We start from the raw sequence: 25,854 nt of genomic DNA, 5'->3' as shown, positions 1-25,854 counted from the left end.
ATGAGAGAACAAAACAATGGTTACCTAATGCATCTTTCCTCTCACCTGTGGTGCTATTTATTCAGCTAGATTGTTTTGGTGAGGGTTGCTGAGTTTTGGAGATATCGACTGGATGCTAGCTTGCAAGCCGTCCAGCTTGTGGCACTAAAATCACCCCCAAAGAAATTGGCTATGAGCCCCACAAGACGACTGCCATCTACAGTACAGTAGTTCCATCATATTCAAGAGTGGGCAGACATCTCTACAGTCCATATCTCCAAAATTTGGCAACTCACACAGAAACAATCTAGATGGATAAATAGTAGGTGAGAGGAAAATGATGATCACCTTTAAGCAACGATAAAGTCACTGTGAGTTAACGTCATTAAAGGTACAATAAGTAAGTATTTTAGTTGAAAACATTCAAAAACTGAATAAAATCTAAAAAAAGAATGTGAATGAAAGTCACAGACTAACTTACTAACAGAGCTAACTACTACTACAGCATGTGGCAGTTAGCGGTTACTCTGGTGAGATGCTGCCCCCTATTTGTTATGAGTATAAATTCTTACATATTGCACCTTTAATTAGCTCATAAGGACAGGACAAACTTAAATTGTGGACGCAGTGTTACGATTGAGAGTATGTGTGACAGTAACAAGACAAACAACAGTGCTCATAGAAATTTATTGAGTCAAAATAACATTGACAAGATAAACAGTACATAATAAAATCATATATTATATATTCTGAGAAATAAACTCCGCTATACCGGCTTCATTGAACTCTTCAGGCGTATTAAATGCCGTAATGGTGAAGCTTTTAAATGTATGATTCACTAAACTTTATACAAGCGTTTAAACCAATTATGATATTATGAAAATTGACAATATACAATATAAGCGATACATCAACACCAAGAGGCAAAATACTGCAAGTCTCTGTTAGGATACAAACATAGTCCACAAAATATAGATAATATAATATATAGATAAATAATTGCTTGCATAAATAGAGTATTGACATTCTGGCAAAAAAGTGCTATTGCATTTGGTTCTTGAAAGATGAACGTACAGTGCTGCCCTTTATCAGTTACTTTAAAGCAATAATTCCTGTCAGACACAATTATTACAAGGGATTCAAAGTAGTCCTGGCTGATAAAAAACATCCATAGGCTGATGTGTACTTTACTTTTCATGTTAAAAGATTTCTACATATTTATGTACGGCTTTTCGGGAAGTTAGGGTTAGAGTTAGGTTATGGTAAAGAATGATCGTGGGCTTTTAAAATACTTCATATTTAATTTCACATCATATCCGATGTCTATAGAATTATAGGGAATCGGTGTATACATAGATAAAGGGCTCAAAGATATGTTGATTTCAAAATACAAAGTATATAAAAAGACTTGTACAAATTGATCCAAGGACAAAAACTGGAAAACAGTCTCTTAGCAAGACCAACCTTTTACATTTTGGTAGTTTACATTCAGTGTGAGCAATACAGTGTCCAGATTGAGAAAGTCGAAATTTGACAATAACAACACAGGAAAGTAGCAGTAGTAGGTTCATGACACATCAGATTATTCACTTACACACAGAGATTTACAAGACTAAACTTAAAGGGTTGATACACCGCAGCATTAAATATAGATTTGTTTACAAAAACACACAGAAGGGACAGTGACAAAGACTCACAACACTGTCCTCTGCTTCTTCATCGAACATTTCTCATCACGCACACCAGTTGTTGTGAAATACTGTGAGTGGACTGTCAGCACCAAGAAAGAAAACACAGATGTATAATTAGCAGATGGGCATACTGTATACCAATAATGTATTGTCTTTAAAGGGGCACCGTGTAGTTCTGGAGATGAAAGTTTAATATTTAATATTTACAATATGAATGAGGTCATACAAACTCAGAAATACTTTTTTTTCTCCATAACTGAATAAACAAGCTGTTCTCAGAGGACAGTAAGGTCCCAAGAACACTGTTTGAAGCTAGAACAGTGGCAGGGTCCGCCACAAGTAAAACAGTATGAAACTGTGTTGTCTTTTCACCATTTGATACCTGCAAACGTTCATTTTGTGGCAAAACTAGTGATGACTTATAATTACAGTATAACCTCACTGAACTCTAGTGCAGGTCTGTTGAATAGATCACATTTATACTCTACTGTAAAAGTTATCTTCCTCAGTTTGCTAATTCCCTCTGGCAGTCTTACAGTTAGGTGAATATGTGAATGTTAGCCAGTTGAACGACAGGTCTGACACTTAGAGAGTGAGCTGAGAGGAAAGAAACCACTCTCTCATGTCTCTATGGTCAATTTGAAGTTACAATCAGCAGCTTGTTAGCTTAGCTTTGCTTAGCTTAGCACAAAGCTTGCCTGGATCTGTCCACAGGTAACAGGATCCATACAAGCACCTTGAAATTTTACAAGTTATACATAAGTATAACTTGTGAACTTTCGAGGTAACAAGTTATACATCAACAAGTTATAGTAACAAGTTATACATCAACTATTACGATTCTTTTATATATAAATATATATATATATTTATATATAAAATGAATAGTATATATAAAATGTATGTACCCATCAAATAATATGAATATATATATATCTGATTGGTGGTGAATATATATATATATATATATATTCATATTGTCGGATGGGTGAGCATACTGTATATTCAAGTCTTACCATAATGATTTGCTGCCTTAGCTGTTGGCATTCCAAGTGTTTCCAAAGGACCCTTTTGACATCTCATCTGTGATATTGATGACGGGTATCCCTCTGCAAGAAGAGAATAATAGTATATGAATAAAAAATAAGAAAAAAAAATAGAAGTCGTGCACATGTAAGTATTAAATCACTTACTTGTACCCTTCTAATGGCACTTGCACTCCTCCGTCATCTTCTGCCACTATACTCTGCTCCTCCTCCTGCAGGCAGAATGAAACGCAGCTTAAACGCATGTGAATATTAATAAAATTAAATCAAAATGGACTGACATGTTGTAAAAAAGCACAAAGCTATTTGCTCATGAGAGCGACAGCACCTCTTCAGCATCTTCAAGCTTCTTCTTCTTGCTCTCTGGCATGAGGTCGTCCAGCCAGCTCAGCTCTCTCTTGGTGAAGAAACAGTCCATCAGCTTCCTGATGAACACCAGAGCCAACACCTGCAGAATCGAAACGTCAGAAAAATCCTGTCCTCAGAAAGGAGTCACTGTGCTGAAGAGGTGAATGGATTAATGGATTAATGGAGAGGCAAAGTACATCAAACAAAGAGAGGAAAACTGCTTTGGTGAAGAGGTACTGCTACCACAAGATGTAACATACATGCATAGCTGTAAAATTTGAATGTATTATACAGTATGTATTTTCATTATTGTGTCTACCTCTAATAACTGCATTAATCACAGTGTATAGAAGGTGCCACACTGACCCCAGTAGCTAAATAAAAGCTGTAGTAACACTCTGAGCCATGCTAACACCTAAATCATGTGTGGCGTATGAAATGGTGCTGTAGATGGTGTAATTGGACTGTTTACGCACCATCATGGGAAAAACAATGGCTGCCTTGGAGGTCTTGATGACCCAGAGCATAACCAAACAGGTGAGCTGGATGATGGTGAAGAGGTGCACCTTCCTCAGAGGTACGTGTCGTAGATAGATGAAGTCTGGCTGGTGCTTCGCCGGCATCCCGAACAGTGTCAGACGGTCGTAGAACTGCAGAACATAAATGATAAACAATTATTAAGTCTGCAGTATCTGACTTGGCCACTTGGGGCAGCGTACACAAGTTGTGAACACGTCATTAACATATCATCACCTTTATTATTTACACATTCAGCAGTTACAGAGCAACATTATCATTCATTTGGAGTCGTGTTTGCTTCCATCCAATTAATTTAAGTCTGTTATTTCTCTCTTTTTTCTCTGTTTTTGGTCTCTACCAACTCTAGAGGGAAATGTCTGACTCTTTATCTGCTAAAATGCTTCACTCTGTTCACAAGCTTGTCGTTAGCTGTATCTGTCTTCTGTTTGGTGGTGAATAGGTAGTGTTCAGTGGGTTTAAAGTTTTTACCAAGAGCAATGAGAGTGGACCAAAACAGTAAAACTTGCAGGCAAACAGTGAGCTGAAACTCTATCAAACGGCATAAAGCAGCAGATTGAGTTGATAATTCTCTGAAGGCTCATTACTGCGAGCGACGCCTTTCAATACATTATTATCATTAAAAAAAATGATTAGAGCCGCTTGTTTATTATCCTCTTGACCTTTTGAGAAGGTTTACAACAACCTAAGCACATGTAGTGAAAAAGCGTTGTAAATGTGTCAAACCCACAGAGAACAATCCTCCAACTCTTTTAGCATCTTTCAGGTCATTGTTTTGGCAGCCTTTTAAAACAAAAAAGTTCCTCTAAGCGAAACAGTGCGCTGCCTCCTCAGCATCAAACAGCAAACGCTACCAAAGCTGGTGGACAAAGTCCAACATCTATTACGCTAAAAGTTACTTGCGTCTGCTGGATGTGTCACTTCAACAGGCTGGCGCTCCTGAACAGCACAGAAGGACACCTATGCAATAACAATCTCTTTTTCCCCCAAAAGTATTTGTCCTAATTTAAATATAATTGTCAAAACCAATAATAGAAAGTACTTCAAGAAGAGTGAAGAAAATAAGCAGCAAACAGGGCAATTAAATACCAGTCAGGTGTTCTGTAAATGCTGGGAACACACTAGAGGCCAATTAACACTTTTTATCTGGGCAGCCAGACAATATGGAGGCGATTCCCTGTCATGGCTACACAGATTATCTGGAGCGCCTACAAATTAAAACTTAACTACACCGACCAACTGTGTGTATCTAATCTGAGCCATGCAGATAATCTAAAAAAAAAGTTAAGCCTGTTAATGAGTAAAAGATAATTATGCTTTGAATTTGAGAGTGCAGACCAAAATTAAAACGTGAACTCACGCCTGTGTGAGCATTTAGACTGAGAAACCAAAGAACATCTATGTGATAAACAGTTTACTGTCATGGGATTTACTGCTAACAGAAATTAGTTACATTTAGACAAGTTAAGCCACAGACAATAGCAGACAGGTGCTTCCTCATGCAGCGATACATTAAAGCAACACTATGTAACTTTCTGCGGAAAGATAGTTGATTGTTTAGTCTTTTTCCCTCCGTACATCCGTTACTGTAACCACATATCCTTTGCAGGGTTGTGTGGTGCTGGAGTCGATCCAAGCTTACATTGGGCGAGTGGTGGGGTACGCCAGTCCCATTCCCCAATCGTCAAATAACAATTTAAGTCGACCAAACTGGGTCTCTGGCGTGGGACCCAAACCATTAACCCAAAGCTATGGTACATGACCATCTGGGAATGAAATTCCAACAATCAACTCTCTCTCTCCAGAATGACTTTAAAAGTTACATACTGTTGCTTTAAATTCAGTGAAATTTGAATCATTTTTACCTGAATGCCTTTGAGAGACGATGCTCCCATGTACAGGAACACTCCATACAAGACAGGCATGGGAATGAACTGAGGAAGAATAAAAGTGTTATGTCAGTAATCGCTCTAATTCAGCAGACCTACTGTGCTGCACTCAATAATTAACCAAGGAATATTAAATGTCGTAAAGATGAAACACTCCAACGTTCGACCTTCAGCACAGACGTCATGAAGACGGAGCAGCCCATCAGGGTGAAGATCATGAGGCCGGTGAAGCGCTGCTCTCTGATGCCGAGGAACTTCGGCTGCTCCCCGGGAGCCGAGCACTCCGACTCGAGCTTCAGGCTGTTGACGTGGGTGATGGAGAGGACGGTGGCAGCCACGAACCAGGGCAAGCCCATCAGAGAGCACACGCCAAGCATGACCCCCACCATGAACAGATCCAGGTGGTACCCACAGCCTTTCTGAAGGGGGGAAGCACAAGTTGTAAAGTTGAGACTGGGCACATGCTGAACTTACATGAGCAGGTCTACAAGATGCCACACAGGCCATCTTAATACTGCAGTCTGAGATAGTGTTCATTTTGTCAGGTATTTTTTATGTAGTCTAATAAATAAAAATGCAAATCAAGACATGTTCCATTTTTGGATGTTTCCTTAAAATTATATCATCACACCAAGAGACACTTTCTGCAAAGCTGCATTCTTAATCGTCAGCTCTGCATCAGATAATGATACTGTGCTGCCAGTAAAGTCCAGATGTGGTGTGCAAAGCACAGGAAATGAACCTGCTGCATTGGAATAAAAAACAAAAACTGTTGAGAATATTTCATCCTCTTTTATATCAGTGACAATAAAAAGAGATTTTGTTGAAGTTTTTTATTTTTTAACTATATTCTAGTCTTTTTTAGACTTTTAGTCATGGAAGAAAAAGGTTAATGGCAATCATATTTAGTCATAGTCTTCCTTTCCTAAGTTAACACTAGTCTGCAACTGAAGTTCAAAGCCAGGACGGGAAAGTACCTTGAGTTTGTGCTCCTTCCGGTTGATAATGACGGCTGTGATCTGCTGGTCCATGAAGATGAGGATGGTACAAAGCAGAGCTGGGACCACCGTAATGACTGCGGTCCACCAGGGGTTCGGCCCCAGAGGGTTGATGAACCAACCTCGATCATCTCTGGTTGGCTGATTTAAAAAAAGAAAAAAACATAAATAGCAGCTTGTTGAGAATGATGTGAGTTTGCAATTTGTTGATAAAATAAATCTGGTGAACTTCTTTTGGGGACTTGCTCACCTTAAACACGCTGGGAACCTTTAGTTTTGGGGAGGGGATCCCTAAGGCGTAGTCGACTAGGACCATGGTAAGGATGGTGAAGAAGACGGCAAAGTCACTGATGATTGATCTCACCTGGTAGAGAGGAAAACATGTCAAAATGACCCTTAAATATTGTAGTTTCATTTATTTTTCCTCCCTTTGAGGGCCAACACTGAAACATAAAGGCTGGCCACTGACAACTGTTGTATTGTATGGTATTGTTAAGATGCAAATTGATTATTTGTCTGACTTGCTCCCAATGTTGGCCCGCCAGATGTTTCTAGCAAAACATACAATAAAAATAGTGATTTATTTAATAATTTGTAAGACATAATTTTGATTTTCTCCCATTAAAAACATCTGGCAGGCCAATTTGAACCTCATGTCCCCACTTTGGTCTGCCATGATTCTACCCAGTGTAACTGCAAACAGGAAACAGGACTCCTTTCTCCAAATGTCCTTCTTTCTATGATGCAGTACCTACATTTCACCACTAGAGTGTACCACTGCACCATGCTACAAAACCAAAACCTTTTTGAGCAGCTGTACAAGCTTTGTCTTCATGCTTGGATTATAACGCACCTTTGTGGGAAAGTAATTGCTGAACTTGAAGTTCTTGAGGAAGGCGGACATGATGACGGTGGAAAAGAAGAGAATGACACACCAGAAGAGGACGTCAGGAACGTAGGGCCCTTTGAGGCCGCAGGCACTGCCCACAAACTCCCCACGCTTCTCAATACAGTCCTGAAACAACAGGTGAACAGGTATTAACACTAATCACGTGATATGCGGTAGATGACACTCTTGCGCAAATGGTGTTTACGAGCATCCACAAAAAACTTAACTGAGTATAAAACAATTTGCTTTTATAGTGATTTGCGATGAGTAATCCAATATAATCCAGCCCACATGCCCTTAATCTCCTCTGTTAAATTTCCTCCATCTGGGAGAGCGTGCCACTTTAAGGTGGAAATGTATCTTTTTTAGTCCGTCTTTGTGTACCTCAATCATTTCTGATTTTGTTTGCATACATAATATAACCATCATAAATGACTGATTTATTTATAGTTTCTTTTCTTTCTTTAACCAGGCTGGTGTGGGTGGTACCTTGACCTCCAGCGCTTCCCAGTAGATTTCTGAGGCGGTGACATTGGTGACCTCCCAATACTTCAGAGTAGCATTGGTGGGGTCGGAGGGCTCGACGCATGAACATCTGTGGAAACATATGAACATCTGGGTGACTAAATAATCCCCTCATCTGGCAGAGATTTGCAGTACCTCCAAGAAATGAACGCAGCATTTATTCCCGTTTTCCCCGCTACATTGTAAGTGCCCACGTACGAGTACATGGTGAGTTTGTCCAGGTTGTTGTTCTTGTTGAAGGGATAGTGGTCCCCCAGGTGGATGAGTTTCTCCAAGGCCTCGTAGATGAAGATGATGCAGATGAGCGAGGCGAAGGCTTCCTCTGTGAAACGTGTGATGTAACAAACGAGGGAACTGGCGTCTGTAGCCACCAGCATGATGCAGAGGAAAGCCGTCCACAGACCGATGCAGGTCCTCAGCGACAGATAGGACAGGCCATACTCCCTAAGAGGAGATAGAAGGGGAATAAATCACTGTGAGGCATCAAATCAAGTCATATAATGATTGTTTATTGTGTTGGATGACAGGAAGTCACTATCAGAATGAAATGAAATGGTATTTGTCCATATAATCAGAATATTTAATGATCTATAGGAGGCCAGATGTTTGAGAGATGGTTCATCCGCGTCCACAGAACCCACCCCCGTCAGTGTAATCATGAAATTATACACTATGTGTAGATTAAATGAACAGGAAGTCGTAGATGATTTACGTGTACAGTCACATGAAAAAAAAAAAGAACATACTTGCAGAATTTGAATAATATCTTTTCAAACACGAGCACCGGCCCCGTGCTGCCCAGAATGGTGAGCGGCTGCCCGGCGAACAGGGAATAAGCGATTCCAGTCAGCGAGGCTCCGAACAGCGACTCAATTGCACTCTGGGGAAAAAGGGACAGAGAGATTATTGATGAGTGGTTAATTAAAAAAAATCGTCACCATAGTACAACTGTTGTCTGGTCTAATGTTTGCAGCAGCGCACGCTGCACAGCCAGTCTTGGCGGAACACTGTGAACATTCAGAGTGAAGGGGAAAAGGGATTTACTATGCGTCCTTCTGTTGCCTCGCCCAGTAGTCCTCCGAAGGTGATGACAGGGGACATGCAGGCACAGTAGAGGAAGAGGAAAGAGGCCACACACTGTAAACTGAACGCGTCAGTGTAGTCGGACAGGTAGTGGGGCGCCTTGCGCTTGATGTCTAGGAGGAGGCCGCCAAACCACCTGGAAATATAAAGGCGAAGAAATGTGTCACTTTCACTTTCAATGAAATAACAGATACCCTAACAGAATATTTTGAAACAGTCATATAAAATCCAACTGCTGAATATCCAAAGGTACAAAGGAAACACACACACAAATCTTTAGGAGAAGCCGACTAATCTCAATTTCATGCCATGTCAACCCACTTTTTTTAACTTTGAATTTTTCACAAGAACACAGAATGACTGTCTAGCAAGATTCAAGTCAACAACAACACAGCATGTCACTGCTTTGTGAGACCCGAGTGGCAGATAAAGGATGGGCAATCATCAGTGATGTATCACACCCTCTCTCTGGTGAATATGAGTTGTTACCATCAGGACAGAAGTACAGGGTACCACCTTTGCGGACTCAGTGCCCAGAGATCTTTGACACCTCGCGCTCTGTTAAAGGAGACCTGTTATTCTTTCTTTTTTCCTTTCCTTCAGTGTTTAATAAAGATAAATGGTCTTCAAAGTTAAAAAGGTCAAACTCCGCACCAGCGGAGGCTCCTTTCTCCCACAGAAATGCATCGTCAGTAGTCCCGCCTTTAATTCTGTGACTTTGTGACATCACACTACGTCACCATGTCACGCATTTGCATAATTTTTGCCATGTGGCTAGTTTGGCGTGTAAGGATTGATTTAGCACTGCTGCTCTGTCTCTCAGGCATGTGTGAGCTGACCAATCATTATCATTATTGAGGGGGGGTCTTAAAGAGACAGGAGCTAAAACTGAGCGTTTCAGACAGATGGGGAATACAGAGCTGCAGCACTGCACAGAGAGAGAGAAAACTGATGTGTTTTTTGAGCACTCAAGCATGTAAACCTGTTCTAGTAGTAACCCAACATAACATTATGAACTAAGAATTGAGCATAATGTGTCTCCTTTAAATAAATCCATGTGTTATGAGGGGTGTGTCACTTGCACGTTAACGTAACATTATGGCATGACTTCCGTTTGCCTTCATGCTCTGATGAAGGCCACTAGGCCGATACGTTTGCATGTATGTTGACCAGGATAAATTGGTGAAATTGAGATTAGTCAACTTTGTCCTGCAGATTTGTGTGTGTGTGCTGACTTTGTACCTTCGGGTATACAACAGTTGGTAAACATGATTTTGGTTCAGGACGAAAAAAGAAAACATGTGAAGGTGCATCCTCTCAAAGATTAACTAACATTAATTAATTTCAATTTTAACAACTGCAGTCTTAATAAAAGTGTACTAGATTGTTTCTTTTTCACTAACTTGCCTTCTTCCCAGTTTTCAACTCGTGCGTGTGATAGGCCTCGATGATCGAAAAGGTCTAACTGCAAATAGACATCTCAAGGCAGGATGTTTCTATGGAAACCACTTCATAACTACAACTACAGACCAAGTTTACCCACGGTTAGCCGGTCAGCCCTACAGTGTGCATTCTGTAGACAAATTGTCATTTTTCAGTTGTTTAGTACTGGCTTGAATTTAGAAAAGTCTCCGCACACTTTTGAAAACATTTGATTCCATAAAACTCGTCTGCATGCCGGGCATTATTTACCTTTGTCAGTCCTTTCTTTTGGAAACATTTTGGATGATTTTAAGGATCAACTCTTACACTGAAAACATATTTAATTTACCCCCTTCAAACTCTTATGTGAAATTTACATGCACTGCAGTCTCCTTCTAAGTTCTTCTTTTTTAAAAAACAAAACAAAATGTAGTGTTGTGTTACACCCTGGAGGCTGAGTCCTTCAATTATAAATAAACTCTCTGCAACAAAGTAGTGAGTAGGCTGCGTGCTGTACTGACATGATGCATTGTGTCCACAGTTCAGTATGAAGCACTGTTCAAAATAATGTCTTTACCTGCGTGTAAAGACTTAACCCTCTGCTCCTGCTGATCACAATTCACTTTACCTTCCCGTCCGCTGCAGTTCTGGGCCCCCGTGGCCGTCTTCCTCCTCCTCTTCTTCACCCTCTACTAATCCATTTGGTAAAATGTTACTCTTCTTCCTCCCCTCCTGTTTAACAAATCCGCAACAGTCAGCTTCTTTTTCCTAGTGCAAATTGAAAACAAGGCAACCGGCTGTCTAAACGCCGACTCACCTGTGATGGTACATTTTTTGGTGGCTCTATCCGTATGGAGGGGTCCCACTCTCCCGGTGGCAGGACGGTCACTTGATCGAGAAATTCATCGATCCCAGCGATCAGATCGTTGCGGTCTTTAGCTTTATAGGCAACATCATGGAAAACCTGGAGACAGAAAATCAAGAAAAGGACTATAAGGGCTGTGCTCCTGACTTTAAGATGCACTACCTGAGAAAAACAGGTGTGTATTTTTAGTTTTGGTGGAGTGAGATTAAAAAGAGCCAATTGCCTGTCTAAAGGTCCTATAGTTAAAGAATACAGGTTAAAATAAAAGTTACATAGTGCCCATTTAAAAGTCCCATATTGTAGAGAGTGAGATCTCCGTGTCTTTTCTGACTATGAATCAGGTCTCAGTGTTATATAAATACTGTTATGTTATCAAAATGTTCAATCCACTGAGAAAAACACAGCCTGTACTCAAAAACTGTGCCCTTAAATGAGGTGTCAGGACTTTCATAAGGTTGTTATGCAACAACGTGTGTCGCAGTCACGGCCCTCAGGACTTTCACACAGGAGATCAGGATTTGTTTCCTGTGTGGAACAAAGTTACAAACCGTAATGTCCTTCTCTTTTCTGCCATTCTTAAATATCCTGCAATTGTCAGAGGAAACGGAGATACGAAACAATCCCATTGCGATCTTTCGCACACTTATTACTTTGGATATGCTCCAGTTAAGGCTGCAACTAATGATCATTATCATTCGATTGATCTGCTGTTTCCCAGAGCCTAAAGTGACGTCTTCAAATTGCTTCTATTGACCAACCGACAGTCCAAAACCCAAAGACTCTTCATTTACTGTCATAAATGATGAAGAGCAGCCAATCATCACATTTAACAAGCTGGAACCAACAAATAGATGATATTTTTGTTTGAAAAATGTCAGAAACGATTCACCAATCATCAAAAATGGTTGGCGATTGAGTCTCTTCCGATGGACTAATCGACTAATGGTTGCAGCTCTACCCAAACAACAGCGTTTACCACTGACTCACAACTTCACCCCCATAAAATATGCAGTTTCATCAAGTCAGCTCCTTCCAAAGAGTCTATAACAAAGTTCGGACTGTCAAACCAAGTTTCTCTCTCAGCAATAATTGATGGCAGCCTAAATCGCAGACAAATAGGAGGACATGAGGGCTGACTAATCGCCAAAAACATGTCATAGAAGCTCTGAGCTGTGTTTCATGCTGAGAAATGTTCCATCACTTCAGGAATTTGTTGAGTTCTGCCGGACTGTGAATTTATGCAAAGTGCCTGCAGAGACTCGACATCTGGTTGACATTCAAAACAATTCACCCTCTTTAACGCATTAATGAATAACATTATTGAATAAATAAACCCTACGGCGTGGTCGTAAGGTGTTCTTCAGTCAATTCTTACCTCATCGGTCATAAGTGTTGCAATGGACCGTCCAATCTCATGATACTGAGGCCCTCTGCCCAAAGGCCCTAAAAGAATGAACAGAAACCTAAAAGCAGAAACAGACATTTTAATGCACAGTCAAATCAAATCTGAATCAGAAATCATTAGATGCACATTCAAGATTAAAGCAAAAAACAAACAAAAGACTCATATTCCTAATCTACAATAAACAGCACATTATAGGATTATAAGGTTTCAGCACAGACCCACACATAGCCACTGATGCTGTTCTGTTATGTTGTAAAAAGGCTTTAACCTACACTCTTTTAAAATACTTGGGACCAGTAGGTTTGAGGGGAAGATGCCAGTTAGTCTGTTGGCAATATGCATCTAATTCATTTTAATCTGGTCTAAAATTTTATGAAATACAACTGTACCACCAGAGCAGCTGACAACTGCTGCTCTTGGCTACAGTAACCATTCCTGGCTGTAGCTAGCTACCAGTAGCAAATTAGCTCACGGCTCACTTAGCCATCGAGCCAGTTGTGCTAGAGTTTACATACATGGAGCATGCAGGCGTGTATAGCTGCAGTATTTTCACATCTTACTCTGAAAATTGAGGATTTATTTCCACCAAGCCAGAGGTGATTGTGGACGGATAAACCGAGACCGTGTCCGGTTCAACTTAAGCTTCAGTAGTAGAGAGATACTTGAATTCTGAAGGTGTACAGTTGTATTTTTCTGTTCGTTAAGGAAAGCAGGTGCAAGACTTTTTCCTTTCTTGACATTTTAACTCTTCTCTTGCAGTACAAAGTGTCATTCCAAAACAGGACAGACTGGAGTTAGCAGGTCAGCATGCTAACTTCTGCAGATATCTTTGGGTTGGCATCTGACCCGAGCTGCAGTATTAGATGACGTCTCAACAATCAGCTACCCTTCTCCAGGAAGTTACATTTTGTTGCTTTAATAAGCCGACAGAGTTAGATCCGTTTAAGACCTTGCCAGATTGCAAGCCAAAACGTGTGTTTTGTACATCTAGACATGAAGACTAACAGCCATAGCCTTTGAGAGGAGGGTGGGAATCACAAGAAAGTTTCAGAGCAACAAAGCGTGTCCCACTCGCCATAGTAGCTCGCTCTCACACCTGCCTGCGTGTACACAAGCTTTATTTGTGGATTTTGGAACCAAACTGACAGAAACTGCCTTTAATCCCCACATATTACTGGATATCAGACGGGGTTCAGCAGGATAATAAGAGATATTTTTAACAGATTTAGCTGAATCAGCATCATCTGCCGTAACCTTGTGGCGATGGGGACTTCTGCCAGCCCACTGAGCAGGACGGCCGGCGACAGACGTACGAACGCCACCACCGGCTTGTTCAGAAACTCCAGCTCTCCCACTAAGACGTTACAGGCCTCGGCCCCTGGCGGGATCTTCTTCATGAAATGAAGGTCTATCTGAAAGAGGGCACACAGTACGGTGTTAAGAGTGTCACATAAAGGGCCTTGACACCCGTTTTCCTTTAAGCTTATCTTCTAAGCTGCTTTGACTGAGAGCAAGCTTTGAAAAGAGATCATTCATGTTCAAAAGTGCATTCTATAAATAAGTCATTATTATGCGCGTGTATCGTCGCATTAAACCCTAAATGTAATGGTTTGACTTGATTCTGGTCTAAATATAGTGCAGCTGTCCAGGCTTTGTGTGTAATATTCAAATACATCACAGATGTGTCAGAAACAAATATTACAAAAGATTACAGAAGTATACATGTTAGTTTGACCTGTTGCATAATAATAATTCATTAGGATGAGGTATCTTTCATTTCCCGACAGTATGATGCCTAAAAGCGTATAAAAGCTGACCCTGAATGTGATCCTCTTACAGTAGCTTTATCTGTTATCCACTCTTCGATGAAGTGCAACTGCATTGTACAGATTTTTTTGGAATATTAAAGGTGTTGATTTTTCAGCGATAATTATGTGGAGTTGACAAGTGTCGCCTGGAGTGTTGTTTGTTCCTTCATACAGTTCATATGGCTCCGAGGAGCATTTTTAATATGCTGATGGATCGTGACTTACATAAACATGAGTATGGCAGATAATGTTGATCAAAGAAATAATAATATGCAGATGATAATCACCTGCTGCAGCCGTGTTATATAAATGTATACGAAAAAGGGCTGCTGTGCAGATTGGTGTGTGATGTGGTCATTCAATGGTTCTCCATATAAGCGGAGCACATTTTATAAATGTTTCGCTGAAAAGGACAAAGTACACGAAGCAGTTGAAATGCTGACCTCGACAAGAGGTTAAACGCATATAAATTACGCAGGAGGATTTGGTCTTTGTGTCTGCTGTGTGTGGGTGTCATGAGGTTATCATCAGCGCCGAACGACTTTTATCATACTTACCATGGTTATAATCCTAATCCCTTACTAGATGACCGCCGGAGCAAAGGATGTATTTGGTATTCGTTACAGGTCTGTCACTCGCTCGCTGTGCTGGTGTGTCACTTGCTCACCAGCTTGTATACATTTTTGTATATAACAGAGAATAAGTGAGTAAGGAGCCATTGTTATAGCCTTTATTTTTCTGTTTTTTCACCCAGTTTTAGTTGCATTATCACAATGAATGTTGTAAGGTGAAAGTGTTTTTGTGTGTGTGTTTACAATAAATAATTTTATATTCAGTTTTTATACACAGATAAGATATGATCCCTCTACATTAGCTCTCTCAGTGGCTCGTTAACCCTAACCCTAGGAGCAAACAACTTGTAATGTGAACATTAAGCTGAGTAATGACATCACACTCACTCTGTGTGTTGTAATCTGAGCTTCTCTGTTCAGGCATGTATGAGCTCTACACAGAAGTAACTTGTAGAAATGTCTTGACTTTTTCCAAAGAAAGTGAACTTTTATAGTTTACAGTGTTATGAATTTGTTCTGCAAATGTTGCAATCACAAGATGTCGCTGGATGTCCCATATCGCACCTTTACGTAAAGCACAAGTTTCCTAACATTATGCTAATAACTTGAGAAACGCAGTACTGTATGTATTGCAGTGCAACTGCACGGTGTGTTGACTATACCTTGCTAAAGTCCACAGAACTGTTATCTCTACTGGCGTCGCCTTTTCCATCTGGACCTGCTAAGTGAGATTGGGAGGACGACATCTGATCTGAAAAGTACAGACGGGAGAACTATCAGTACGAGTCAGAACTTTTTCAACATTTCAGCAGCTGATGATTTCACCAAATATAATGAGACTGACAAAGTATAAAGAATATCTCTACGAAGGAAAAACAAAAGTGAGGATCACACAGATCACCGGCTTTTACGCTCACGTGATTACTGCCAAGATGCCTGACAGGTGCGTCTTAATTTCTGTGTGCAGTGAACAGCAGGGTCAAAAAATTCATACTAATTACGGTGTTTAATACGCTCACAAAGCATGATGTGGAGCTTATCAGAGACTGTCGCTTGGAAATTAGCTTGAAAGTGCCACACCAGTGAAACTAAATTGCTCATGATGGGCCACTAAGATTCTTAACAAACTAGAAAATGATTTATCAAACAGTTTGGTGAGCTCTGCGTAACTAATTTTGTCATGTTGTTTTGGCAAACCTGAAGCTTATAAAATGTACAGTAGCTGGCAATGAGATTGGCAAGTAATGCTTCCAATTACAAGCCTGTCTTGGACTAAAATTAGCCCAAAACTCAACCAAATAGTTCTTGTACTGTGAAGATCAACAGAAAAACAAATTTGTATATTTATATAACGTACTTTTGAATGTTGTTTTTTCATCTTAGCTCAATGACTTCAATCCAACAAAAGCAACCTATTTTGAGTTGCCAATATCAACACAAATCATGAGAATTCTCCCCTCTGCAATATGTTATTTAAGTATGGTAAAGGGACACGGGCATACTGTATAAACCAGCACCTGTTGGCTTCAGTGAGGCTGTGGCAGGTGGGTGGGCAGATGGTGGGTGGTGGATAGAATCAGGAATCAAGAAAAGATGGGAACATACGCAAGTTAGGACCATATGCTTAAGACACATACACACATATTGCAGATTTACAAAGTATCCACATTTAAACACAACTGACCACAACCCAGTTAAGGAGTGGTTCCCAGCCTTTTTGAATTGCACCCCATAAAACAAAGTTATGTCGGCTTGGGACTCAAGATGTCAATATGTTGTAAACACTTCAACCAAAGACTCATTGTTCCACCTCAGAATGTTTCATTTATGTAATTAAAGAGGCCAAAAGGAGTCAAATTGTTGCACAATTCATGAGAAAAAAATGCTAATTTTGAAAAAAAAGATAGCAACCTCTTCCACAGTCTCTATACCCGGGTTGGGAACCATTTCTAGAGGGACAATCAAGGGTAGGGTTAGGCTGACGGACGATGGCATCGTTGATTGCTGACAGTCACTGACCACTTAGTTCTCTACCATCGTAACAGCATCATTACGTCCCCCACCCGCCACCACTAGAGAGCACAAAAAGGTCGTTTGTGTGAGTTGCAGAAAGGCACAAGTTGTCGGCCTTTATGACAAAAGGGAGAGAAAATAAGAATAAGCTGTTGTTGCTGGTCACTTTATTATATCTCTGTATCCTGTTTATTATTTTCTTATTAAACTTATAACTTTTTAAACAGTTAGGTGACTCCAAGATGCCTGGTTACATTGGTGGCAGCAATGCTTCTTTCCTACAAGCTCCTATTATTGTATTTCTTTCAGCTGTGTCGCGCTATTGTTAGCTTCCTTAGTAAAGCCAGAAGGCTGACGTTATCAAGCTTCAGAAGCTAAACACAGCTAACTTATGAACATGTAATGCATAGCTGAAGACACTTATACACATTCTTATGGATCCCGCTGCATTTCTTGAAAGGCTCACCCAAGCAGGCTCTGATTGTCTTGAACAAAAGGTGAGCTTTATTAACAAAGACTAAATCAAAAAACCAAAATGAAGGCAATAAAAAGGCAAGGGACAAAAATTCAAGGCACGCAACAAAACCAGGCAAAAGAGCATCGAGGAAAAACTAAGAAAACAAAACCAGAACAACCACAGGGAACACTGAGGACATGCAAGCGATGACAGGAAATGAAGACAAACCAACTAAGTGTACAGAAAAACACAATACTTAAATATACAGGGACTCATTAACAAATGTAACAGGAAAGAATGTGGGGAAAAGACAATGACAGGAAGTGCAAGGAAAAACATGACGCATCAGGAGAACCTACAACAGGACATAACTGAACTAAAAACCCAAGACCATGACATCAACAGCCTTGTGGTCCTGGTACTCCACCTATGTACTAAAATACATCCATCATGGAAAAGATCAGAAAAGCGGTACAGTTCGACTGATAGGTGCCTTCTTTCCATCGAAAAAAAAACAGAGAATAAAATGGGGCAGAGATTTTTGTGACCCTAGTTGTCTGCTGGAAGACAAAAGAGTGAGAGATCAATGAGGCCCATAGATAAAGAATGAGGTCGAAGAGGTCGGTGTGTTGACCAGGGAAACTAGAGCTCAAAAACTGTCAGGGCCTTGCAAGAAAAGCAGTGGGATCAATAATAACGCCACTTCCCCACAGCTCTGTGTGCATATGCAAGTCAACCCAATGTTTTTTAATTTTTTAGTTCATAATGTGAGTGGTATGTCATTTAATTTAATCCACCCAACTCTAATTGCAGGTGTTCGATTTTTCTTACCATTCTTGTCCAGGTGGAGCTCCGATGCCCGTCGACCCATGTCGGCGAGTGAACGTACAATCGGCAGGCGGTTAGCCAGCTTCTTCTGGTTCTGGTGATGATGCTGCTTCAGTAAGGTTTCCCGCACTTTCTTTCTGAGCACATCTCCCAGAGGTGCGTATAACTCCTGGTGGTCCAAGACCATGTCTATGGCAGACACAGTCATGTTATTTTGGATTCATGTTCCCAGTTTCAAAGAGAGTGTTAGTTCATTATCCTAGATTACAAACAGTGTCATCAAACAGTGTTAAGAAAAGCTCCTCGGTGCATGAAATGACAAGCGAGCCAGGTGCAATTTAAACGTGTTAATGTATAAAATGTAAAAGTCAACAAGGCAAAATGTTTCAGCAGTTCAGCAGTCTGAAGTTGACAAAAAACTGTAAGTCTCATTTAAGTAATTACCTGCAATCTCTTCAATGCTATTCGCCCTCATGTCGAGCAGCACGGTGCTGTTGATAATGCAGCTCCGCAGCTCAAACAGGCTGTGTAGAGACAGAGTGGCTACATAGGGTTTGCTCCAACGTTCTCCCCCGTCCTCTACATCCTCCTCGAACTTCAGCCACCTGGAACAGAAGTTTCAGTATCAGTCAAGAGAGGCCAGCAGACGGCAAACTGTCCAGCCATCTGCTCTAGCTGCAATAACAACACTCGCATTCTGGGTCCATCTCGCCTCACATTTAGCTCTAATATCTCTTACTCTCTTTCTCAGTTTTACTCATTTACTCCCTTTCCTTATTGCCTCTCAACAGGGTATCACTATAAATAAAATATGTCTGATTTGCCATTTTAACAGAAGACCATAATTCATTTGATAAATAAATGCCATGTCTTCATTAACATCGACAATCATCAAAGAAATTCCCCTCGCAATTACACCAGCGAAATGCAATTAATGTAATGGCAACACAAACATTGCACTCACAGCCACATCATTCATCAGTATGAGTGGGATCATGACCACGGCTGTCCATTCAATCAGAGCTTTGAGTAATGACATGCAGGTCATGGCTGTGTGTAGATGCTACGTCAATGTCATGAGGGTCTGACAGTACCTGGCACTTTCCCTCCACTCTGAATCCTCTCCATCCCTCAGACAGATTTCATCCATCTCTGTGAAGAGGTCATGAGGAATGTGCTCCTCATCGTCATCCTCGGTGCCGAGCAGGAACTGCACTCTCTGGGAGGGAGTGTCTGGGAACACAAGGAGTGCTTCAGACTGGACCGGTCATACGAGGTATAGATAATAGGCAGAAATACTATTCGCGGGTTATAATTAATGCACGTCTATGATTGTGGAGATATACCGTAAAGAGGAGACTCTCTACCCTCCACCAAGGTTGGGGCCCGCTCACTGATCCTCTTCTTGTGTTTGTTGCCATGGTGACGGTGCCTGCGATGGCTGCGGTGCCTGGTGCTGCCCAGTGGGACGTGGACCCCGATGTAGAGAGTCCTGTGGCCTGGGGACACATCGCACACTGGTTAGAGGAGGATCAACCTGTGTGTCTGTCTGTCTGTCTGTGTGTGCGTACGTGCATGTGTGTGTGTGTGTGTGTGTGTGTGTGTGTGTGTGTGTGTGTGTGTGTGTGTGTGTGCGTGTTTGCATGCATGCGCTTGAGAGAATGTATGTATGTATGTGTGTGTGTGTGTGTGAATACAATGAACCTTGTCAAGTCCGAAAGATGATGATGTGTGTGTGTTATCTGTTTGTCTTTTCTCTCACTTGACGGTCGATTCCCTCTAATAGAGGAAACAGGAAGTCCACATGTTACAAAATACTTCAGGGCTGCATGTTCCCCCTACAGATTTTGTTATCTTAAATATGGATGAACCAACCTAAAAGTCTTTGAATCACCACCGTGACTAGCCTCTTTTGTCTCCATCATCTATCTATCCTACCAACCATATCTTTGTGTGCTTTTTTCAGTTGTAAACAAACCTAACGATGAGGGTCAGGGTCTCCAAACACAGGACAGCAGAGGCCTTTCACATTGACAAGGGTCTTTGACCAGGTTGTCCCCAGTTATAACGTCGTCCACCCACCCTACAGTCAGTGCAAACCTTTTCTAATCTAGTCACTTTTGTTATCTGGTCCCAAAGTTCAAGTTGATGTGTCGACCTTTTTCCTCTTCATCTCTTTCCATCAATGCAAAATGAATTATTATATTTTCCACATGATTCTGTATCTCCTGCAACCTTTTTGAAATCATCTGCGTCTGAACACAGACTGTGTCAGCTAGCTAGAGCATTTATTGTTGTGGTAATATTCTCTAAGAAGCTGGCTTGCAAAAACACAGCTGTGCTAGCTCATCATAACTTTTTTTCAGCAAGCTAGCGCCCATATTTAAGAATAATTATATCGGATCCAGTTTAAAAAATGGATTTCTCTGGCAAAATGGGACACTATCAAAATTGGCATTTTATTTAAAGGGTAAAAGGAGAAAACAACTGATTCTTCGGAGGCAGTAACTTCTGTTCAGGACAGATGAACCGAATCAGCAATGTTGGTAATGTTGTTAAAGGCAAGCAAGCAAAAAGTAAGTGTCATATCGCAGGTGAGCCTCCGAGAATGCTGTCCTGAAGTTCTGGCCTTCATTTGAAAAGTTTGGCCGTCAAGCCTTTCTTCTTCTTCTTGGACATTGTCCCGAGCAGCTCATTTATTGTGCTCTCGAGTTCTTCTGTCCGTGAGCGCATTTTTTGCTCTTTCTCGGACCACTCCTGCTTCTTCTCCGTAGGTGTTTGCTGGAGTCTTTTGATAGTGTTCTGGAGAGCGGTGCTCTCGTCCTGCCACTGTGTCAGAGGGCTCTGCGGCTGCTCGGCCGCGGCACCGCTGTTCGTGACTGCTGCTAAGTTGTTGTCCTTTTTGGTCATCTGAGGTTCTTTGCCCCGCTGACGGATTTTTAAATTGGCAGTGTCCGACTTCTTTAAACGCCTTTCTTCAACATCCACTTTGCTTTTCTTTGCCTTTCTTTCAACACATGGCACTGATGCAGTGATGCCAGATGTTGAATCAATACCCTGCTTAGTGGGCTTAGTAGGTTCTGGGATGTTCTCCTCATGTCCACACTCCTCCCCTTCTGCAAAGTAATTAAACACTTTTCTGGTACCTTTAGTAACCAAAGCACTGAAAACTAAACCTGATGCCGAGAACTTTGTCTGAATCCGATGGGAAAATCCGCTCTTCTGTTCTGTGTGAAAGTCCTCTCGAGTCTGGTCGATTTCAAGAAAAGTGTGTGTGAATTGTTCCTCCAGAGCAACTTTAAACTTTTCAGATCACATTCCATGACACATTAAAGGAGTACTACTTTAATATCTCACAGTCAAAGATCAGAGCAACATTTTGAATGCGACTATACTCTTTTCAATGTGTGTGTGTGTGTGTGTGTGTGTGTGTGTGTGTGTGTGTGTGTGTGTGTGTGTGTGTGTGTGTATGTGCATGCGTGCATGCGTGCGTGTGTGTGTGTGCGCGCGCTCTTTCAGAAGCTTTACAGATAATCATTATGATTTCACTGATCACGGTTTAGCACTACGTCTTTGTGTTACTCCATTAAGCTTTATAATATTTATTATGGGTTTCTGATGCATCCTGAGTGTTTTCACTGGGATGAAGGGCATCGCAGATAAAATGCAATAATGCAGACTGCTGCAAGATAATGCACCACGCCACACTGAGCTTCAAATTATTACCGCCTGTTATAGCTGTTCAGTGAAACATACTCAAAATTACTTTGCCAACACAAAAATAAGGTTATTAAAATACGTTTTTTTCGTAGAGACATTTGGTTCTGTTAAAAGATAAAACAACAAAGGAACTGTTGTAAAAGATAAATCTTGGGGTTAAAGGGTTATTTTCTTTCAACACCTCTATTCGATGAAGAATATATTGAGAAGATACTTTGTTTTATTGTCTTGTTCATTTCTAAAAATATCAACTGAAAGAGCAAGAAGCCACAATAATCTATGCTATCACCATCGTGAAAAAGCTCTCGTGCAATTAGTTGACTTCATGGTACAAAAAAAACCCTGAAATATTTTGATCATTTACCAACAAACATTTAACAAGTGAATCAATGTCTACTCAAATGAGCTCTTGTGAAAAATCATGTCTAAATAGTGTTTATGGTCAGCAGGTGTATATAATTTCAATGTTATATGAAATGTATGAAAAAGTTGCATGGTGCGGGCAGTGTTGTTAAAAGTCACCTATATGAGTAGTGCTTGAGTAGTTGTGTCTGATATTAAATGTTCTCAAATAAGTATCAAAAGTACTTTTTGGTAATAAATGTAAATGTATGTGTACTGTATATTACGGGTCAGCCTATTATTAGCCTGGCCAATTATCAGATTCAATATTCAGCATTTTTCTGATTATTGAACTTTAAATGCTGATGCAGCCCGCAATCTGCAAAGTAACTAGTTACTAAAGTTATCAAATAAATGTAGTGGAGTAAAAAATTGCCCCCTAAATGTTGCATAGCATAATATAGTATAGTATGGCATGGCATAGCATAGTTTAGCCGAGCATAGTATAACATAGCATAGCATAGCATAGTATAGTATGGTATAGTATGGCTCAGCATAGCATAGCATAGCATAGCATAGCATAGCATAGCATAGCATAGCATAGTATAGTATAGTATGACATGGCAAGGCATGGCATGGCATGGCATAGTATAGTATAGTATAATATAGCATAGTTTAGCATAGCATAGTATAACATAGCATAGCATAGCATGGTATAGGATAGTAAATTATAGCATAGAATAGTATAGCATTGCATAGCATAGCATAGTGTAACATAACATAGCATAGCAGAGTATAGTAAAGCATAGTTGTATACTGTATAGTAGTACAAAATACTTGAAGGTATATTGCATGATGCAGATAATGCAGATGGCTTTGACAAGCAAAGTGTGTATTTGCAGTTCAAATACATGATGTGTAAAATGTAATGTTGTAATTATGTAACAAGGGATTTACATTTCCATCTACTGTATTTGTTTCTAAATCACTGTGCATATTCTCGAGGATGTGTGAATCGGTGTTGCCTGCTTGTTAATTCATGCATACGTTCTTTCTTACCATTTCAATGCACAGCTACAGTCTGTGTATCCGTGTTTGTGTTTGTGCAGGTACGAGACAGTGTGAGCGAGTGAGAGAAAGACAGGGAGAGCATGTCTGTGTTTGCACTCGTAAGTCAGCCCACTCAGCTCACTGCAGTATGACATGAAGACTCAGTCAACCACAAGCTGTACAGTACATACAGTGCTCTCCAGGATGACTGGTACAGCTATGCCAAAACGCTGTGTTTATGCACGGCACAAGTAATTAACTGAAGTATTCTGTATTTGGTAGCCTATTTCAAGTTTAACACCCAACGAGCCTTTACCCACGCACAGGACGTAGGCAATATTGTTATTTGATAAGCCAACCTAAATCACAATCTCTTTTACAGCATGATTTGTGCATAGCCTCAGGCAGGAATTGGGGGATTAAAACTGCCCAGAACAGCGTTGGTACCCATCTCCTGAGCATCAGGGTGAAGTGAAGAGTCTGCACAGCTTTTCCTTTGTGTGTCTCCAGATACAGATCTGAAAAGCTGCCGGCCTTTAGTAACCCAAAGTTGTTTGTATCTTTGTTTTGATTGTCTGCGTTTTTCAGTGGTTATGAAATTACCAATACAAACTCTGCTCACCCACAGTTTTTCTACCTCCCACTCTGCTCTTATCTTTTAACTATGAAAAAGCTGTCAAGAGGCAGGCAGCAGTTGCAAGGACGGAGTAGGCGGTCTCAGCCGCAGCAGCCTTCAACTGCTTGAAGCCTTTTTGTATTCCAGATGCGTTCATGGTCTGTCCGCGTACCTTCAAGATCTTCTTTCTCAAAGTTAGTCCCCTGTTGGCTTCGCGTTCCTCCTCGGTCCACCACGGCCTCATCATCACTCCTCTGTTGGACACAAACAAACACATTTTCAAGATTATAACATTATAATTATTCAACTTCATCAACAACTCAGCTGGAAGTGGAAGTCTTTCAGTACACTAATGTATCCTGAACATAGCATGAGATAATGTTTGTTGACTTGGTGTTGCCTCACAGTCGAGGGCATTATGAACAAACACATTAACCAACCTAATAGCACAGTTGCCACGGATACTAATTGCACATCTCATCTTGAAGAGGAAAATATCATCTTAGTCCAAACAGAAAGCTTTTCATTATGGGAACAATAAATTACCAACCTACAGTTCTGTTCAAGGTGTTTCCTTTGCAGTGACCTCATGGGACGCGAGCTAAAAAGGTGAATCACTGCTTGACTTTATTTATTTATTTTACTTTATATAAAAGTTCATGAAGTAAATTTATTCTTCTTAACTGGCCTTTTTAATTTCTTAATTAAATGTATCCATTTTCTTCCACCACCCACTTATCAAGTTACAACAGCACGTTACACTTGTTAAATAGAGGAGTGCTAACACAATTCAGCAGGCTTTAATTTCAAACAAATGAAACAGTTTTATAATGATCAACTTTGATGTTATGGAGGTTATTGAAAGAGTATTTCCGCTGTTTGTTAACAGGCCGTTCTAATATAGAGGCAGAAAGCAAACATGCGTCCAATTTTGTCAGACAACAAGAGAGAATACTGATTAACCTCTAAAAATGTCATTAAAGGAGACATATTATGCAAATTTTCCTCATTTTATAGGTTCATAATTTTATTTTAGGTTACTACCGGAATAGGTCTACATGCTTTAATGCTAAAAAAACACATCAGTTTTCTCATACTGTTTTGTGCTGCAGCACTGTATTCCCCCTGTCTGAAACGTTTCAGCTCTGGCCCCCCTCACCGAATACCCAGTCTCCTCTGATTGGTCAGCTCACACGCGCCTGAGCCAGCACCACTAACGTCAACAGAGCAGCTGTACTAAATGTATTCGTACGTGCCAAACTAGCCACGCAGCACAAATTATGCAATTGTCTGACATGGTGACGTAGTGTGATTTTAAAAGTCACGGAGTTTAAGGCGGGACTTCTGACGAGGCCTTCGGGTGTAGTGTTTTAAAACACTGGAGGAAAGAAAAAAGAAAAAAAAGCTTAACAGGTCTCCTTTCAGTCTGTTTGATGAGCACACCTGTTCAACACGTGACTAAAGTTAATTAGCGGTTACACCACAAACAGTCTGACAGCTCAACAAGGACATGCAGTCATTACTATGACTATAACAGGAGACGGCCCAGAGAGCACATGGATCTACTTGATTAGAGTCAGAACCAGCATTCTGTGGTGCGAATGTTGGCCTGCTTATGTAATCCTCGTGAAAGAAGATGAGTAGGTGGCAAGAGGGAAAACCAGCAGAAATCATTTGCAAGGATAGGAACTCAACTTTTCAAGATTACACGGAAGAATTCTGAATCTGAACAAAGCGCATTATCACAACTCGGCATGAACATTCTCAGCTT

General features: G+C 40.7%; 1 protein-coding gene across 4 annotated transcripts in view; it reads right to left on the bottom strand.

Annotated features, from left to right (window-relative positions):
* Positions 1–647: 647 nt before the first annotated feature.
* slc4a10b (solute carrier family 4 member 10b) overlaps positions 648–25,854 on the bottom strand; it is a 32,119-nt gene continuing 6,912 nt past the window's right edge. For 2 of the 4 annotated variants that reach the window (XM_084361622.1, XM_084361624.1), the window contains 25 exons: positions 24,256–24,337; positions 19,702–19,854; positions 19,450–19,588; positions 18,800–18,960; positions 18,359–18,544; positions 16,575–16,592; positions 15,720–15,808; positions 13,932–14,089; positions 12,648–12,735; positions 11,225–11,371; positions 11,036–11,139; positions 8,947–9,121; positions 8,649–8,782; positions 8,101–8,346; positions 7,867–7,972; positions 7,342–7,503; positions 6,739–6,852; positions 6,468–6,629; positions 5,658–5,909; positions 5,467–5,535; positions 3,541–3,714; positions 3,045–3,164; positions 2,864–2,928; positions 2,687–2,779; positions 648–1,749 (listed from right to left, as the gene is read on the bottom strand). In XM_084361622.1, the coding sequence (XP_084217748.1) occupies positions 2,704–2,779; positions 2,864–2,928; positions 3,045–3,164; positions 3,541–3,714; positions 5,467–5,535; positions 5,658–5,909; positions 6,468–6,629; positions 6,739–6,852; positions 7,342–7,503; positions 7,867–7,972; positions 8,101–8,346; positions 8,649–8,782; positions 8,947–9,121; positions 11,036–11,139; positions 11,225–11,371; positions 12,648–12,735; positions 13,932–14,089; positions 15,720–15,808; positions 16,575–16,592; positions 18,359–18,544; positions 18,800–18,960; positions 19,450–19,588; positions 19,702–19,854; positions 24,256–24,337 (3,180 nt within the window). In that variant the 3' untranslated portion in view covers positions 648–1,749; positions 2,687–2,703. The remainder of the gene's footprint in view (positions 1,750–2,686; positions 2,780–2,863; positions 2,929–3,044; positions 3,165–3,540; positions 3,715–5,466; positions 5,536–5,657; positions 5,910–6,467; positions 6,630–6,738; positions 6,853–7,341; positions 7,504–7,866; positions 7,973–8,100; positions 8,347–8,648; positions 8,783–8,946; positions 9,122–11,035; positions 11,140–11,224; positions 11,372–12,647; positions 12,736–13,931; positions 14,090–15,719; positions 15,809–16,574; positions 16,593–18,358; positions 18,545–18,799; positions 18,961–19,449; positions 19,589–19,701; positions 19,855–24,255; positions 24,338–25,854) is intronic. The other 2 variants (XM_084361623.1, XM_084361625.1) reach the window with 1 other exon arrangement.

The sequence above is a fragment of the Pagrus pagrus genome, assembly GCF_965226575.1.
Source record: "Pagrus pagrus genome assembly, chromosome: 9".
NCBI classification, from domain to species: Eukaryota; Metazoa; Chordata; class Actinopteri; order Spariformes; family Sparidae; genus Pagrus; species Pagrus pagrus.
This window is presented reverse-complemented; position numbering and strand designations above follow the sequence as displayed.